Source organism: Hyperolius riggenbachi, chromosome 5 (genome assembly GCF_040937935.1).
Source record: "Hyperolius riggenbachi isolate aHypRig1 chromosome 5, aHypRig1.pri, whole genome shotgun sequence".
Taxonomy (NCBI): domain Eukaryota; kingdom Metazoa; phylum Chordata; class Amphibia; order Anura; family Hyperoliidae; genus Hyperolius; species Hyperolius riggenbachi.
In genome coordinates, this window is record NC_090650.1 from 122,023,349 (window position 1) to 122,041,006 (window position 17,658).

A 17,658-nucleotide genomic window follows, 5' to 3' on the forward strand; every position below is an offset into this window, starting at 1 on the left:
CTGGGAACAGTAGTACACCGCTCGTTCAGCCACACTATATAGCATTCTGTGTACTGTTCTGTGTCTGCTGGGAATAGTGGTACACCGCTCGTTCAGCCACACTATATAGCATTCTGTGTACTGTTCTGTGTCTGCTGGGAACAGTGGTACACCGCTCGTTCAGCCACACTATATAGCATTCTGTGTACTGTTCTGTGTCTGCTGGGAACAGTAGTACACCGCTCGTTCAGCCACACTATATAGCATTCTGTGTACTGTTCTGTGTCTGCTGGGAACAGTAGTACACCGCTCGTTCAGCCACACTATATAGCATTCTGTGTACTGTTCTGTGTCTGCTGGGAATAGTGGTACACCGCTCGTTCAGCCACACTATATAGCATTCTGTGTACTGTTCTGTGTCTGCTGGGAATAGTGGTACACCGCTCGTTCGCCACTGTATAGCATTGTGCTCTGTGTCGCTGCTGGGAATAGTGGTACACCGCTCACCCGTCACTGTATAGCATTGTGCTCTGTGTCACTGCTGGGAATAGTGGTACACCGCTCACCCGTCACTGTATAGCATTGTGCTCTGTGTCGCTGCTGGGAATAGTGGTACACCGCTCACCCGTCACTGTATAGCATTGTGCTCTGTGTCGCTGCTGGGAATAGTGGTACTGTATAGCATTTCTGTACTGCCACTGTACTGCTGCCAGTCAGCGTGTACTGTAAGGATAAGTGAAATGAGGAAGAAATCCGGTGAAAGAGGGAGGGGCAAGGGAAGAGGTGTTTCCCCTGACGGTTCACGTACAGGCCACAGGGGAGCACCCAAGAAAACCCACTCAATACCGCCCATGTTGTCCAGGACAACAACCCTCACAAATCCAAAAGAACAGGACCAGATAATTACTTGGATGACCTCTCAAGCGTCCAGCAGTGGGTTAAGCAGCACCAGCACATCACGCACGAGGTCCGAGTCCTCAGCCAGTTACAAGGAGCCAGTGGGCACAAAGCTGACACAACCGGCAGCGACACCACGCACACAACTGCCAGATAACCAGTCCGATGAATTACCTCAGGACACAATGGGGTATTCGCAGGAGCTATTCCCAGCCCAACAAACTTCCACCTTTCAAAGGTCAATGGAGGAACAGCCAGAAATGTTGTGCCTGGATTCACAACCGTTAACTGTGGGAAATGCACCGCGCACTGAAATACAAGGCGAGTCCGAAGAGGACTCGGAAACCCAAATCCCAGAGCAATTTGGGCAGGAGGGGTTGCAATTGCAGGAGGTCGGCCGACAAGATCTGGAAGACGACGTTGGAGTGTGCTGCACAGAGGTTGTTGTGGGGAGCTCTACTCCACGGCGGTGGCCCACAATGACATATGACGAGTTTGAGGAAATGGAAGAGGAGGGTATGGACAATGTGGACAGAGACCCAGATTTTGTTTGTGAACGAGAACATCGCCGTCGTAGCAGCAGCACAGATGAGTCTGTTGAAGAACACACTGCTGCACGAGTTCGCCTTGTGCCACAAGGTAGGCGGCGCGCAATTTCAGGCACCACAAGCGTGGAAGTTCAAGTGAGAGGCAAAAGAGGAGCAAACAGAAATCGCCAGCAAGGAGGCAGGTGCTCCAAAGTCTGGGCTTTCTTTGAAGACTGCACTGAGGATGTTACCATGGCGATTTGCAAGGTGTGCAAGACCCGCCTGAGCAGGGGGAAAAATATTAACAACCTCTCCACCACCAGCATGAGCCGTCACATGCTATCCAAACATCCCACTCTTTGGGCAAACGCGTCAGGACAGGGTACCAGAAACAACACTGCCTCCCTTGGGTTCACCAGACCCGCCTCAGCAGCAGCAGTAGCCCAGCCATTGCGTGGTTCACAACATTCACAAACATCAGACGACGCTGACACTGTCACTTTCCGGAGTAGTGCTCTTGAGGTCTCCCAGTGTTCATCAAACACAACAACCAACAGCCCTTCCGTGTGCAGCGCTACGGTTCAGTTGTCTGTGTCGGAGATGTTTGAGCGCAAGAGGAAATTGCCAGCAAATGACCCCCGGGCCGTGGCAGTAACAGCCAGCATAGCCAAGCTTCTGGCCTGCGAAATGCTGCCATATCGATTGGTGGAGACAAACAGCTTCAAGGGCATGATGTCAGTGGCCATCCCACGTTACGTGGTTCCCAGCCGCTACCACTTTGCACGCTCTGCAGTGCCTGAGTTGCATGAGCACGTGGTCAGCAAAATAACCCGAAGCTTGAAGAATGCCGTTGCCTGCAAGGTTCACCTCACCACTGACACCTGGACGAGTGCGTTCGGCCAGGGTCGATACATCTCCCTTACCGCGCACTGGGTGAACCTTGTGGAGCCTGGCAGCGATTCCTCACCTGCTACGGCACGGGTGTTGCCCACGCCACAAACAGCTGCACCGCCGTCCCTCCCACTGGATAACAGCAGCACCTACCTCTCTGACTCCTTCTCCTCCAACGCATCTCAAAGCTGTACCTCATCCGGAAACGCTAACCCAGCAGCAGTAGGATCGTGGAAGCAGTGCAGCACAGCTGTTGGCATGCGTCAGCAAGCGTTGCTGAAGCTAATCTGCCTTGGGGATAAGCAGCACACAGGGGAGGAAATTTGGAGGGGAATAAAGGAACAGACGGATTTGTGGCTGGCACCGCTGGACCTGAAACCGGGCATGGTTGTGTGTGATAATGGGAGTAATCTCATTCGCGCTTTAAGGTTGGCTAAGCTGACACACATCCCTTGCCTGGCGCACGTGATGAACCTAGTAGTTCAGCGGTTCCTGAGGACATACCCAGGCGTGCCCGATCTGCTGTTGAAGGTGCGTCGAGTGTCCAAACATTGTAGAAATTCCAGTACTGCTTCGGGGGCACTCGCCAAGATGCAGGAGCGCTTCAATCTCCCCCACCATCGCTTGCTGTGTGATGTCCCTACGCGCTGGAATTCTACGCTGCACATGCTAGCCCGCTTTTGCGAGCAGAAGAGTGCAGTGGTCCAGTACATGACGGCGCAGTACCGAGGCGCATCCGGCCAGCTGCCAAGCTTCTGTGGATCCGATTGGGCCAACATGTTGGACCTCTGCCAAGTCCTCCAAAATTTTGAGCAATCCACGTTGCTTGTGAGCAGTGACAACTCTTCAGTCAGCATTACCATACCACTGCTGTGTTTACTGAAGAGGTCGATGTTAAAAATCAAGGAAACAGCTGTCATGATGCAACTGGGGGAATCTGAAGGAGAAAACGATCAGCGTGATGGTACCAACATCAGGCCATCCGCCTCAGGGAACGCTGGCCCCAGCAGCTATGACGAAGAAGAGGAGGAGGAACAGCTGGAGTTGGAGCAGGAATTTCATGCCACCACTGACGAGGGCCAGAGCGGTGCACGTTGGACTTCCACAATTCAACGCGAATGGTCAGCAGAAGCAGACCAGGAGGAAGGTGACGACTATGATGCATCACAACAACTATCACAACGCTCACAAGAGGATGATGAGGATTCTGGTAGGACTCTGGCACACATGGCTCAATTCATGCTAGACTGCATTGAACGTGACCCACGCATTGTGCGCATTCTGGACAACACCAATTACTGGGTTTATACCCTTCTGGATCCACGGTACAAACACAATGTTCCAAAACTGCTTGAAGAAAGAGTCAGACAGGTCAAAATGGAAGAATACCAGCAGGCCCTTGTGGAGACTTTAGAGAGGAGATTGACATCCTCCCCCTCCTCTAGCCAGTTGTACGCAGACAGACTGACTTCCGCAAACCCAGGACGACCAGGAGGGCAGCAAACAACGCAAGCCGCAGCTAGTACCCAAAAGGGAATGGTATCGGCAGTGTCCTTGGAGTGGGAAAATTTTCTGACACCCATGCAGCCGCAGCCCACTGAACAGCAAGCGTGCAGATCCACCTCCAACACCGATCGCCTGGAGAAGATGGTCAAGGACTACATGTCAGATGGCGTAGCTGTGTCGAACCATCCATCTGCACCCTTCAACTATTGGGTATCGAAGCTAGACACCTGGCACGAACTGGCAATGTACGCAATAGAGGTGCTGGCTTGCCCGGCAGCCAGCGTTATGTCGGAACGCTGTTTCAGTGCTGCCGGAGGCATCGTCACAGATCGGCGTATCCGCCTCTCTACAGAAAATGCAGACCGTCTGACTCAAATTAAAATGAATCAATCCTGGATTGGAAATGACTACGCAACACTCCAGGACCCCAACCAAGTAACATGACCAATGAACATCTGGGATGGTGTTGCGTTTCCGGGCCCTGTTTATTGAACCTCTCATCTGTATTACATTTATGACTGCATGGCGGCAAAAAGCATTGCTGCTATATCCGCACGCTTTTTGTCCACATGCAAGGCCTGGGTTGTTGTGTCTCACAAAGCGTGGCCTTCTCCTCCTGCGCCTGCTCCTGTTCCATCACGTCTGCTGCTGCTGGGTTAGCGTTGCCGCGTGGTCCCTGTTTATTGAACCACTTATCTTTATTACATTTATGACTGCATGGCGGTACAAAGCATGCTATCCGCACGCTTCTTGCCCTCATGCAAGGCCTGGGTTGTTGTGTCTCACAAAGCGTGGCCTTCTCCTCCTGCGCCTGCTCCTGTTCCATCACGTCTGCTGCTGCTGGGTTAGCGTTGCCGCGTGGTCCCTGTTTATTGAACCACTTATCTTTATTACATTTATGACTGCATGGCGGTACAAAGCATGCTATCCGCACGCTTCTTGCCCTCATGCAAGGCCGGGGTTGTTGTGTCTCACAAAGCGTGGCCTTCTTCTCCTCCTGCGCCACCCTCCTCCTGTTCCATCACGTGTGCTGCTGCTGGGTTAGCGTTACCGGTCCCTTTTCCTGGAACCTCTTATATGTATTACATTTATGACTGCATGCCGACAAAAAACATGTTACCTGTGCAAAGAAAACAGACATTTCCCGCATTTAAAAGACAGTTTTCCCTTTGAAACTTTAAAATCGATTTTCTCAAAAACTATAAGCTCTTTTTGCTAATTTTTTTTTCCTCTTGTACCCACTCCCAAGGTGCACATACCCTGTAAATTTGGGGTATGTAGCATGTAAGGAGGCTTTACAAACCACAAAAGTTCGGGTCCCCATTGACTTCCATTATGTTCGGAGTTCGGGTCGAACACCCGAACATCGCGGCCATGTTCGGCCTGTTCGGCCCGAACCCGAACATCTAGATGTTCGCCCAACACTAGTATCCACCCACCAAGCTAATTAATGTATTCCCTGCTCCTACACTACTGAACAGCCATAACATGTCATGCTGGAATGTATGAACAGTGCTGTACTCACCTGTCAATACCGTGCAATAGTTTTCTAGATTTTCTAGACATCAAAGCTGATCCTCCCCATGATGCCTTTAAAAATATAATCAACACAATGTGAAAAATCTCATATAATATAAAATAAAAGTTTTAGTTACGTATTGTCAGAAGTGAATTATCAAAATAAACCTGCACCTAAAAATCTCAGTTTATTGACTGTCAGGGAGATTACATTCATACAGTGACATTTTTTTCAGCATTTTACACAGCACATTAAACAAGTCACACACTGTAATGCTGGGAACACACGCTATGTTTTTTCACCCGATTTCCCGTGCGATTGATAGTACGGATCAAACCGCAACCAAAATCGGAAGCATTTTTTTAGCACACTTGAGCGATTTTATGGGCAGAATCAAATGTGTTCTCGATCGAAATGGTATCGGACATGTTGAAATTAAATATGTGTCATCAATAGTGAGCGTAATTGGTCGAGAACATAGTAAAAACAGAAAATGTACACGTGGGTAGCAGGTGGACGATAAAATTACTGTCGATTTTCGGTTAAGGTTTTTATACGTACTATCGTTTGCACGGGAAATCGGATGTGTTCCCAGGGTTAGTGTCTAATACAGACTCAAATGTCCCTAGCCTACCACAACCTAGGGTCTGTTTGATAGAAGCCAATACAACTATCAGTATATGTTTGTTTTTCTTTTAACAACATTGAGATTGCACAAATGCTAATTTACAAGCCTTTCAGCCAACGTCTCTGTGTTTCAATAGGACCCAGATAGGGGCTGAAATCTTTTCCACATTGTATTTGAAAAAAATGTAGTCCGTCCTTGCTTGATCACGTATGGTATCCATGATGCGAGATCGGCCGGCGTGGTGACGACAGACGTGACGTTTCAGGAAGAGGAGCCCGACACTCAGGCCCAGTGTCATTGGGTGCCGCCAGGGAGCCATTTCTGACCAGGCCCTGGGTGAAGAGCCAGATGGACGCCATGGGACCTCCTGACCTACATTGGGCTACAGAAAGCCCCAGGTGAGTACCGATTTTGTTTTTATTTTGAGCTCGGAGTCCCTTCAAAGGATTAGGCTTGGGGGGGGAGAGTTACGGTTTGGCATGGGGGTGTTTTTATGGGTTAGTCATGGGGGAGGACAGTTAAGGTTAGGCATTGGCAAGGGAGGGTTCTGTGTGAGAATAGTGTTCAGTTAAGTCATAGCAGAAAAATTGGGCCCCCCCACCTGTGTGCGTGTACTGAGGCAGCAGCTAGGCAGTGCAGGCAATTACTAATTAATGCAGCTCCCAGAGATGGTGCAGACACATCACTCACTGTCTCCAGACTGACTCCTCCTCCCCAATTTCCTCTGTCTCACACGCAAACCACAACGGCAGCGCCGCTGTGATTGTGTGTCATCATCATATTTTCATTGTGACTATCAGTCACTCTGGCGCCGCCTCTCCTACTTGTGTCCGCGGCCACCGACTGACTTCATGAGTCACTCACTCCTGTCCTTCCGCACCGCCCCCTCCAGGCTCCAATTGGCCCTTCACTGATCTCTGGCTGGCCTGGCTCCTCCCATCTTCCTCGAGTGAGCTGCAGAAACAGCCAGAGTCAGTGTGTGAAAGACATGCTGAGAGCACACTAAAGTACATCTGTAGAGTGATCTGGATAGCATCACGGAAGGGGGAAGCTCATCCTGCCACACAGGACTCCAGTTATACTTCATGTAGCTGCGGCAGACATCAAGATTGGATATCTATGTAAGATTTAGGTATAATAGCCCATTTGGGGGCAACATTCAAGCATAACAACAGGGCTCATCTCATGTTGCTAGTACACACTGACGTAGGGCCCGAGGTTGCAGCAGTCGCACGTGCGACTGGGCCCGGCTCCTGAAGCCTTGAGGGGGGGCCCAGGTGGCTGGGCCCCCCACCCCAACCTGTGTACGTGTACTGAGGCAGCAGCTAGGCAGTGCAGGCAATTACTAATTAATGCTGTTCCCAGAGACGGTGCATACACATCACTCACTGTCTCCAGACTCCTCCACCCCAATCCCCTTGTCCTGCATGCAAACCGCAGCGGCAGTGCCGCTGTGATTGTGTGTTGTCATCAAATTGTCATTGTGAGTATCAGTCACTGTAGCGCCGCCTCTCCTACTTGTCTCCGCGGCCACCGACTGACTTCGTGAGTCACGTGACGTCACTCACTCCTGTCCTTCCGCACCGCCTTCTCCAGGCTCCTCCAACTGCCCTTCACTGATCTCTGGCTGGCCTGGCTCATCCCATCTTCCTCGAGTGAGCTGCAGAAACAGCCAGAGTCAGTGTGTGAAAGACGTGCTGAAAGCACACTAAAGTACATCTGTAGAGTGAGCTGGATAGCATCACAGAAGGGGGAAGCTCATCCTGCCACACAGGACTCTGGTTATACTTCATGTAGCTGCGGCAGACATCAAGAGTGGCTATCTATGTAAGATTTACGTATAACAGCCCTTTTGGAGGCAACATTCAAGCATAACAACAGGGCTCATCTCATGTTGCTAGTACAACCCTGTCTTTCTTGTCTTTCCTCCCTAAGCTGCTGTTACATTCCCACTCAGACTGAGTGTATTGACAACTGTGAGCATGTAATGATGCTTAGGAAAGCTTATCAATCTTTTTTTTATTGCCCCTCACCCAGCTCCGCTATTTATTATACAACCCTTGTATGCTAAAAGGATACCCTTCTCCTTGGGCATAGGTATGTATAGTTTTTAGCCTACATGTGCAGTGACATTTTGTTGTGAAGTGAAGCAGAGATGACGCTTGTTTGAGTTCCAGATTAATAGTTCTACGGTCAGCATTGGCTGCGAATACGGATGATCAGTGATATACAAATACGTCATTGATCCCTGTACAGACACGTTGTGGGCACCCGGCCATTTTGCAAGTTGGATCAAAGCTGCCCCCACATGCTCGCAAATGTACCAGAGATTAGACCACTCATGTCAGAATAGCTGCACCCTACCAATAAAAATTACTCGGGGGTACTCGAGCTGTGTCCCATTACCACTAATGCAAAATCTGCCTATAGATGGTATTTACTTATACTTAAATATGGGCAGCCAAATGATCCGTTCCAAAAAGGCGGTTGTTGGGTGTGATGTAGGTTTGGGTAAAGCTATAAGAATATCAATCATCAGCCACTGGTTTTTATCAGAGGCGATTTGGAAGCAGAAATTACTTTGTTTCACACTTTGCATTTCTGTAACTGTGACTGTAGCATCAGGGGCGTAGCAATAGGGGTTGCAGAGGTTTCGACCGCATCGGGGCCCTAGGGCCAGAGGGTTTCCTCAACTGCAATATTAGCTCTCTATTGGTCCTGTACTCATAATATTCACTTCTATAGATACTTTGAATAGTAGTAATCATTAACAAACTGTTCCCCACCCCCTTCTTGCACCCCTGACACTGTACTTGCCATTGGCAGGTTTTGGTGCGCCATATCAATTGTTATGTATAGAGTGCTTGGGGGGCCCCATTGTAAAACTTGCATCGGGGCCCACAGCTCCTTAGCTACGCCACTGCTGAGGAGCTTAAAGAAGGTGCCAAAATGAGCTGCCTCGTTCCCCTGTCCACCCCCCCCCGCCCCACCCATCCAGCACTAGAACCCCCTAAAGCTTGTCGACAAGTACTTGTCAATAGAGCTTGGCTGCACTGTGCAGGCACAGATGGCTCACACCAGCAGAATAGCACAGAGCGAAATGGTCTCATCTTTTTTTCCCTGAGCTTGAATGTTGACTCCCATTTGCTACCATGCATACATGATCCATCCTGCAGTGTGGCTGCCCTTGTTCATGTATGAAAGTATGGCCATGAACTTCTGAGGGTATTAGAGGTCGAGAGGAGAACAAGGGAAGCTTCTGAAGGGTCGAGAGGTGGCCCTCTTCTGAAGTAAGTATCCAACTACCCCCCCCCCCCCTCCCCGGACCTCACAGATTTGCTTTAAAGTGAACCCAAGGTGAATATAAACTAATGAGATAAACAATTGTGTTTATCCTTCTAATCCAAAAACGTACTTTTTTTTTTAGATGTTCCATGGTTTTATTTTATATTTAAACATTTTCAAAGGAGATTGAATGTTTTAGTCTTTGCACAATGGCAGTCTATTAAGTGTTCCAGAGTTAAAATACATACACTTTTTAAATCTGTTTCCTGCCCTCAGAAGTTGTATTATGCCAGGAAAACTTTTTTGGCTGTAATTCATTTATCTGTGAGCTTTACTATATTCCTGATGAGGTACCAACAAGCCGTCACTTGCATGCCTAGAAATTAACTCAGGCAGCAAAATAAAATAAGTAAAACAGTCTAGTTATTAATATGTTTTGCACTGTACATACACATTTATCTCATCGTGGCACATGTTGCCTTGGGTACACTTTAAGGCACCAGAGCACCTTAGCATCTTCAGTTGGGATATCATAAGTGATCCAGCAAACCTGGACTCAAATCATTTACAGTTTTCTCCTATTAGATGGTTTAGATTTGCCATCCTCAACTGGATCATATCAAACCACACAAAGGCTTTTTGAGAAGTGTATAAATAAATAAGTGGTCATGTGATTACAGATGCATGCAGCTTCCCCAGTCATTTACTTTTTATTTTAATAATAACAGAACAGCCTGAGTTTTCAAAGATCTCACTGTAAAAACCTTCACAAAACTGAAATCCAACAAATGTTAATTTCAGCCAACTACACTGTATTTCAATATGCCCCAGAGAAGGACCCTTATTCAATTCACTTTTTCCCCTAGGTGATATTGTGCCACTTTACCAAGAAAATGCCTTTTAGGCCACCAGCAACCATGAAAATACTACATTTAATTTTGGCAGCACTCTTTCACCTTTTTCAATTGCAAAGTGCTGAAAAGTTATTTAAAACATGAGAAGAAAAATGATCACCTAGGAGAAACCTTAGGAGAGAAGGTAGATTGAATAGCCCAGGCCAGGGCCGCAATCTTTTTCCACTGTATAGGCAAAAATTCTGAACAAAATCTAGTTCAAGCTTGATTGATCACAAAGGCGTCTCCAGAAATATCCAGTGTGCAGATATCTAGAGATGCCTTTGTAATTCAGCAAAACTTTTAAGGTTGTGGCAATGACTAGGAGAAATGGAATATTTATAGGTAATATTTCATAATTAGCTGTTAAAAGAAAAAAAAAACATTTTTCAGCACAGAATATAAAGAATAGAAAAGAGATGTTTCCTGTCCTTTAAAAAATATTGTTCTTATTCAAAATCTAATCAAAAACCAACATTGTCTGGCATGCTGATATATATTAAATATTACTTACATCAACATGGAACCAAAGTTTATGTCTGTTACAGATGTCAGCTATGTCGTCTAAAGGATCAAATGCTCCTAACACTGTAGTGCCAGATGTTGCAACAACCAGGAATGGCAAGGCTCCCTGTAACACAAATAGTGGCAGACATTTATTAGGTGAGTTTGCTTGAGTCAGGTGCACTTACCATGCAAATCTGGCAGTCTTATTTGGTCAAAGTTTCGGATTAACTTTGCTTTGCCCAGGTCCAGATTACTAGAAAGGCCACAAAGGCCAAGACCCTGGGAGGCTTCAGGCCAAGGGGCACCTGGAGATGAATGAGGGGTCACTACATATAAAAGAGGAGGGTGACAATAGGGATCAACACATGAAAAAGGAAAAAGATGCTCAAGGGAGCTGTGCATAAAAGAGAGGGGCTGCATACATGGATGATACACATGGAAGAGACGGCTGTACATGGAATGGGAGGGGCACTACAGCATGAGAAAGGGGAGTCACAATAAAACTTGGTCTAGGGGTACAAAGTATAAATCCGGCTTTGGCTTTGCCTGCAACACTGAACTTCTGTATGTAAGATATTCTTTGTTTCTTATGCAGCAGATATGGTACAGAAGGAGGTGACCATGGCAGAAGTGGTTGGAGCAGGTTTATTTCTGGCTCACTGCCATTTTTTTTAAAATCAATACAGAGTATTTATAAAATGTATATTGCCTGGCTAGAGCAAATTTGCATAACACTGCTAATGTTTGAAAATAGTGCAGCAAATGTGATAATCATCCACTATCCAACACGCCTAGTAATGAAATAAAACAGGTTTTATATTCCAGATCATTGTTTCTCGAGCTCTGTCCATTAGCTCATTACAGCCTTTTATGTGCCTAAGTAATATCTAGGCTATGAAAGATGACCACACATTCAGGTCATTTACATTACCATGATAATGCCATCACATTTTCTTATCCAAAATTTCCATGGCAGCTCACACATCATATGGTTCATTCTACTTCTCTTTGGCATCTGCAGCTATGTAGCTAGCACTAAAGTTAATATATATTCTCCTACAGTGCAAGTCTAAAGGGAAATCTGCAGCCCTGCAAAATGCCACCTACAGTGAGATGAGTCCCAAGAGGGGCATGTGTTTAGAAATGTCTCAGTTTGGAATGTACAGCACTAGATTAACCGGATATCCCCTATGATGTCTACTTTCTATTTGGCTTACAATCCCAGTTTCCTCTTCACTATCCACAGTGGTGGTCCCCCTGTCTCCTCATGTTACCTTGCCGGTACCCAATCTTATTATCACTGACCCACAAGGAGACTGTTTTAGTGGACATTGGTGACCTAAGGTTGGGGTTTGTCAGTAAAAGATGTTAAACCTAATATGTTAAGTGATATAACATGGAACCCAGATCTCACGTTTCCTTGTGACAACAGAATAATTCCAGTTTATTTTTTCCTACTGGATGTTGGAAAGGTAATAATAATAATTCCAGCATTTGTATAGCACTTTTCTCCTGTCGGGCTCAAAGTGCTTGAGAGCTGCAGGATGTAAGAGTACACTCAAGAGGCCACCCTGCAGTGTTAGGCAGTCCTGCCCAAGAACTCCTCACTGAATTGGTGCTGGTTTACTGAACAGAAACAGACAAGATTTGAACCCTGGGTCTCCTATGTCAGAGGCAGAGCCTTTAACCAGTATAGATGGCCCGAACGCTTCGCTGGCGAGCACTATACAGCGAAGATAGGGTATTTGTGCTCACCACGAGTGCCGAAAGCATGGCACTAATGGACCCGCCCCCATACATCATCATCAGGCTAAGCTTTGGCCCCTTACATAACAGTCAGCAGGCGTATGTCAGCTAATCAGCCTGCACTCCCTCACGGCCTCCCCACCCCCTATAAAAATGCTGCAGCACCCACCATGTTCCAGTCTGTCTTCAGCTTGAATAGTGAGAGGAAGGGGCAGAGCTTGTTGGAGATAGGGAAAGCGTTAGCTAGGCTTGTTTATTTTGATCCTCGCTGACTTACTTGCTGTTAAAGCATCCCAAACAGTCCTTCTGAGGTCTACTTCATCCATCTGCTTTTTTTTTGTGTGTGTGTGTGTCACTCCATAGCCCACAGGCACCCACCATTACGCCCAGTGCCCACTATAATTGTGTGTCACAATAGAAACAAGCACAATAGTGCTCCAGGGCTTCTGTTATTATCAGTGTATTGTGTTTGAACTGTTACATATTCTCAGTGTTTGTCTGATAGTCCACAGACAGAACCCACTTGCACTGACTCACACCTGTGCCCACTTCTAGTGTTACGTGTGTGTGCTTACATAACAGCACACAAGCAGAGTACTAAGTACTGCTCCAGGGCATCTGTTATTATCACTGTATTGTGTTTGAACTGTTGCATATTCTCACTGTCTGTCTGACAGTCTGACACTCCGTCAGTCTGTCTGCCCACAGACAGAGCCCACTGGCACTGACTCACACCTGTGCCCACTTCTAGTTATATTTAATTGTGTGCCACATAACAGCACACAAGCAGACTACTAACTACTGCTCCAGGGCATCTGTTATTATCACTGTATTGTGTTTGACCTAACCTGTTGCATATCTCAGTGTCTGTCTGATACTCCACAGAAAGAGCACCACACACAGCTAAAGGCCTTACAGACCTGTTAGCGCTCAATATCGGTACACATGGCATTTGATCTATCAGTGTGAAGCAGGCATAACCCTTACATTACCACTCTGGACATTTAAAAGCAGCTCTTTATTCCTCAGATGTAGGAATGTACTGTGATTTCTGCCCTTTAGGGGTTAAAACTCTGCCTCAACTCTGTAATTTTTGGTGGGACTTTTTGCATGGATCCCGCCCGGCATGCCACAGTCCAGGTGTTAGACCCTTTGAAACAAGTAAGTCTTTGTAAGTCAACAAGTCTTTGTAGGTTTTAAAATTCGCCTTCCCATTGAAGTATATGACGGTTTGCCCGGTTTGCGCAAACTCAAACTTTTCCGGAAATTCGAGTTAGACGTTCACAAATAGGAAATTTGATGTTCGTGACCTCTTTATTTGCCAGTACACTATCCATCCATGTAGGAAAGACCTATGTTCTCTGATTATGACCCACCAGTTTGAATCAGATAGGGTTTTCATGACCATTATGTATAACTGGTGCAAGGAAATGCCAGACATCTAATTGTCATATACTTTTCAGCATAACATGCCTTGTCTGTGTTCCCAATTCCCTGACAAGATTTCAATCATCTGACTGTGAGAATATTGCATTCATCAGAAGCTGCCTATTATAACTTTTAAATTGCATAGAGGGTGTTTTTCTACTGTTACAGTTCCCTGTGGCAACACATCTCAGTCTCTCTATACTATTGTTTTTGCATCGTTTTTTCCTGCCTCATGCATGAAATCCTCGGAGTGCACCAGCATACATGGATGGGAATAAGAAGTTTGCCTTCTGAAAAGCAAACACCAAAATCAGTAAGGGCCAGTACACACCAAAAAGTGCTAGCGTAAAAGCAAATGCTCAGCACTTTTTGAAGTGTTTTTTTAAGGCAATTCTAGACATGAGCCTAGCGATTTTCTACACATGCCTGGTGATTTTTGGAGTGTTTTGGTGTAGCATTTTTATTTTTTGTTACAGTACAACTGTAACTGAACAAAAATGCTTGTAACATCGCTCTGATGTATCGCTTTTCAGAACAATTTTCCTCTTTCCTATACTTAACATTGAGGCTGAATCGACTCAGAAATCAGCAGAAATGCTGTAGAACCCACGTTTGCATTTGGGAAAAAAGCTCATTGCTCTATTGTGCTCCATCCAATTTAAATACATTAGCCAAGCGCATTTTAAAGCTCAAGCATTTTTAAAAACGCTCAGAAGTGCTCTTGGTGTGTACCAGCCCTAACTCAGGTTGTTGCAGTAGGTGTGAAGATTTTCAAACTTAAATGCATAAATAAACTCAACAGAGTCCTTGAGAGACAAAGGGCAAATTTATATGGACAGCTGGAGAGTTCATTTACAACATGGCTCACCCTTCCTTCAAGGCTGCAACTGGTAATTCATGAAATAATTAGCAATGCTGCTTGCTTGTAGCCTAGTAATATGAGGTCTATGGTATGGCTGAAGGATCGAAATCTGTTACACTAATAGCATGCCTATGGCACCTACAGTATAGACATTTACTTTTCATGCTATGTTCATAATTTGGACCTGCCCACAGTCTGTTGTGACCATGTATGTGCTCCCTTTCACACCATTTTTGTCTAGTTGTGGAAGAAACTTTTCTTCCTGGTTTGAGAGGTGCTTAGCCTTGAACCTGCCTTGATAACAAGGATCATTCAAGTGATGGCTATTCCATTTTATTCACAGCTATGCAAGCTAGTTTGGCAAATGAGGACAAAGCAGAAATGTTCATATTGGGGCAGTTATCCTTTAGAAGGCCAGTAATCATGAAAACTTTAAAATACATACATATAGAATGTACATTACTCCCAGAGTTAAATGCACTATAAAGTACTATTTCCTGTGTTGCTGTCATTTACAATAGATAGTATAAAGCTGACAGCTCTGACAGATTTTGGGCTGGTCCCATCTCCTCATAGGAGAGTCTCAGTATTATCTTTGTTCCTTACAAAAGCACTACCTGGAAATGATCTATGCAACCTTGTTAGCCAGCTTCCCTACTCATTTGCACATTATTTTGGCAGTTGGGCTGAGCAACTGCTGTTCAGTAAGTGATTATGTAAATAAAAAAATACCTCAGAATTCCCCACAAGGAGATGGACTAGTCCATAACCTGTCACATGTGTCAGATTTTAACTACCTACTGTAAGTGAATACGACAGGAGAAAAAAAATATATTGCATTTTTCTCTGGGGAAAATGTACATTTATAAGTATGTATTTGAAATTTAAGAAAAATGTTTGCAATAGTTTTCCCTTAAAAGGAAAAATTGCAAAACAAAAAAAGGTAAAATAAAAATAAGAAGGATATAAATAAATAATAAAACTATACAAATAAAGTAGATTAGATACAAAGAAAAACAGCAATGGCGTTAAAATATTATGTTTACCCATTGTAAATAATCACATAAGCCCTTAATTATAATAGCTAGTTAACCTCAAGTAATTTAAAACTACAATTATAACTGTAATTAGATTTTTTTTTACTTTAATAAACAGCTTTTTTGTTTTTCAAACATTAATTCTGTAGATTTAGTCTGTAAAACGAGCTAAATAATAAACCGGCAGTCACAGGTACGAATAATTGTTACACCGCAATTTAATTAAGATTAGAAAACATTTACATTAAATATGACAATGATCCTTAATGAGCATATTTGGAAGCTTGACAGTTCCACGCTGATGAATTTTGGTGCATGTCTCCAACTTCAGACAAGACATTTTTAAAATTCACTTTTCATCCTCATCCCAATAAATCTTGCAAGATGACTGGGTTATTCAAATTTTTATTGTGATAAGTGGTGATTGGTATCGCACAAGGTTTCCAACTCATCTCTTTAATTATTGGCAAATCTAACTTTTATATATTATGTGGTTAATTAGGTTTCATCACTGCCTCACCTGCCTTAAATCATCCATTAATCCTATGCAATTCATCTGCATCATTAATTAATCGGATGAGTTTTCAACTCTGGAGCTGCCTTTGTAACAAGCTTAAGGGCTCGTTTCCACTGTAGCGGTGCGGAATCGCCTGGATTCCACCGCAGAAGAAATCGCATGCAGGTGCGTTTTTTTACGCGTTATTTTACGCGATTACGCATGCGATTTCGCATAGGTTAGGCTATGTGCGTTTTTAACCATGTCACTGCCTGTGTTAATTTACATTGGTTCCTATGCGGAATCGCATGCGTAATCACGTAAAATAACGCGTAAAAAAACGCATGCGATTTCCCTATTAAATACATTAGCGGCGATTCGCATGCATTCCACTAGCAGGCGAATTCGTTGGCTCTTTTGTGCGTTTTTTCACCGCTCATAAAAACGCACCACGCAAACGCTACAGTGGAAACAGGTCCATTCACTTGCATTACATGTGCGAATCTGCATGCGTTGGACGCATGCAGATTCGCGATAGTGGAAACGAGCCCTAAAGGTTGGCATAAACATAACATGCCATTAGTACATGTAGCAATGATCCAAATGTTATAGGGCGTTTTTTCAACAAATATTCATTTATGTATAGGTGTACTGTTTATTGATGGAGGTCTTGGTATGCTTACTGGAAATACAAATCAAATTCACCTGGACTTCTTGAATTTTATAGTATACGTTTCATTTGTGGCTTGCTTGGCTTCAGTTCAGATGAGGCTAGGGAGCCTCTGCAACATGCACAGTATTGTTCTATATATAACTCAATTAAGTTACTATGGGCAGTAGCGTGTCTAGGACTAAGGTGAAATAGACAAGTTGAAGTACATAGCTGTCTTCATTTTGGACAGTAACTTTAAATAGCCTAAGAGTTTTTAAGTAAAAAATGCAAAAGAGCTAAAACAAAACAACAGAACAAAAACAAACGAACTAAAACCCCATACAAATAAAGTGATTAAAAAACTCTCTTGTGTCAACAGATACAAAAACAATTTTAAAAACAGCTCAGTGATTCCCCACTGAGAAGATTATCCTCTCTTATTCCATTTCTCGAGTCACCATGAAGCGGGCTTGAAGGGACTCTTCTCAGATGATGATCCAGAAAAATGAAGAAAAGCGACAATGTAACCTACCCTATCTAAAACTACAATATAAAAATGTTTTAGCGAGTTTTATTTTGAGCTCTGAACTGTGAAGCAAGTGTACAGAAGAAACTTTTGGATTTTGCTCATTCACACACTCACTTCTTCCTTGGCTCTTTGTATCTGTTTTTCAAGTTCTTCTGGAATCATTTTGCCCCTAGAAATAACACATAAAATTTTTTAGAAAAGAGTTAGACAACATAATCAGAAATATACAATAAACAGATGCAATAGCATAACTGAATGAAGCAAAACAAACAAAAA

General features: G+C 44.6%; 1 protein-coding gene across 12 annotated transcripts in view; it reads right to left on the reverse strand.

The window, feature by feature from the left end:
• The window catches only part of GADL1 (glutamate decarboxylase like 1), a 437,687-nt gene that overhangs the window by 170,393 nt on the left and 249,636 nt on the right, over positions 1 to 17,658 (reverse strand). For all 12 annotated transcript variants that reach the window (XR_011020806.1, XM_068236211.1, XM_068236209.1 and 9 more), the window contains 3 exons: positions 17,497 to 17,551; positions 10,640 to 10,756; positions 5,326 to 5,390 (listed from right to left, as the gene is read on the reverse strand). Coding sequence is in view for 11 of the 12 variants with exons in the window: in XM_068236211.1 (XP_068092312.1) it covers positions 5,326 to 5,390; positions 10,640 to 10,756; positions 17,497 to 17,551 (237 nt within the window). In the remaining variant the exon portion in view is untranslated. The remainder of the gene's footprint in view (positions 1 to 5,325; positions 5,391 to 10,639; positions 10,757 to 17,496; positions 17,552 to 17,658) is intronic.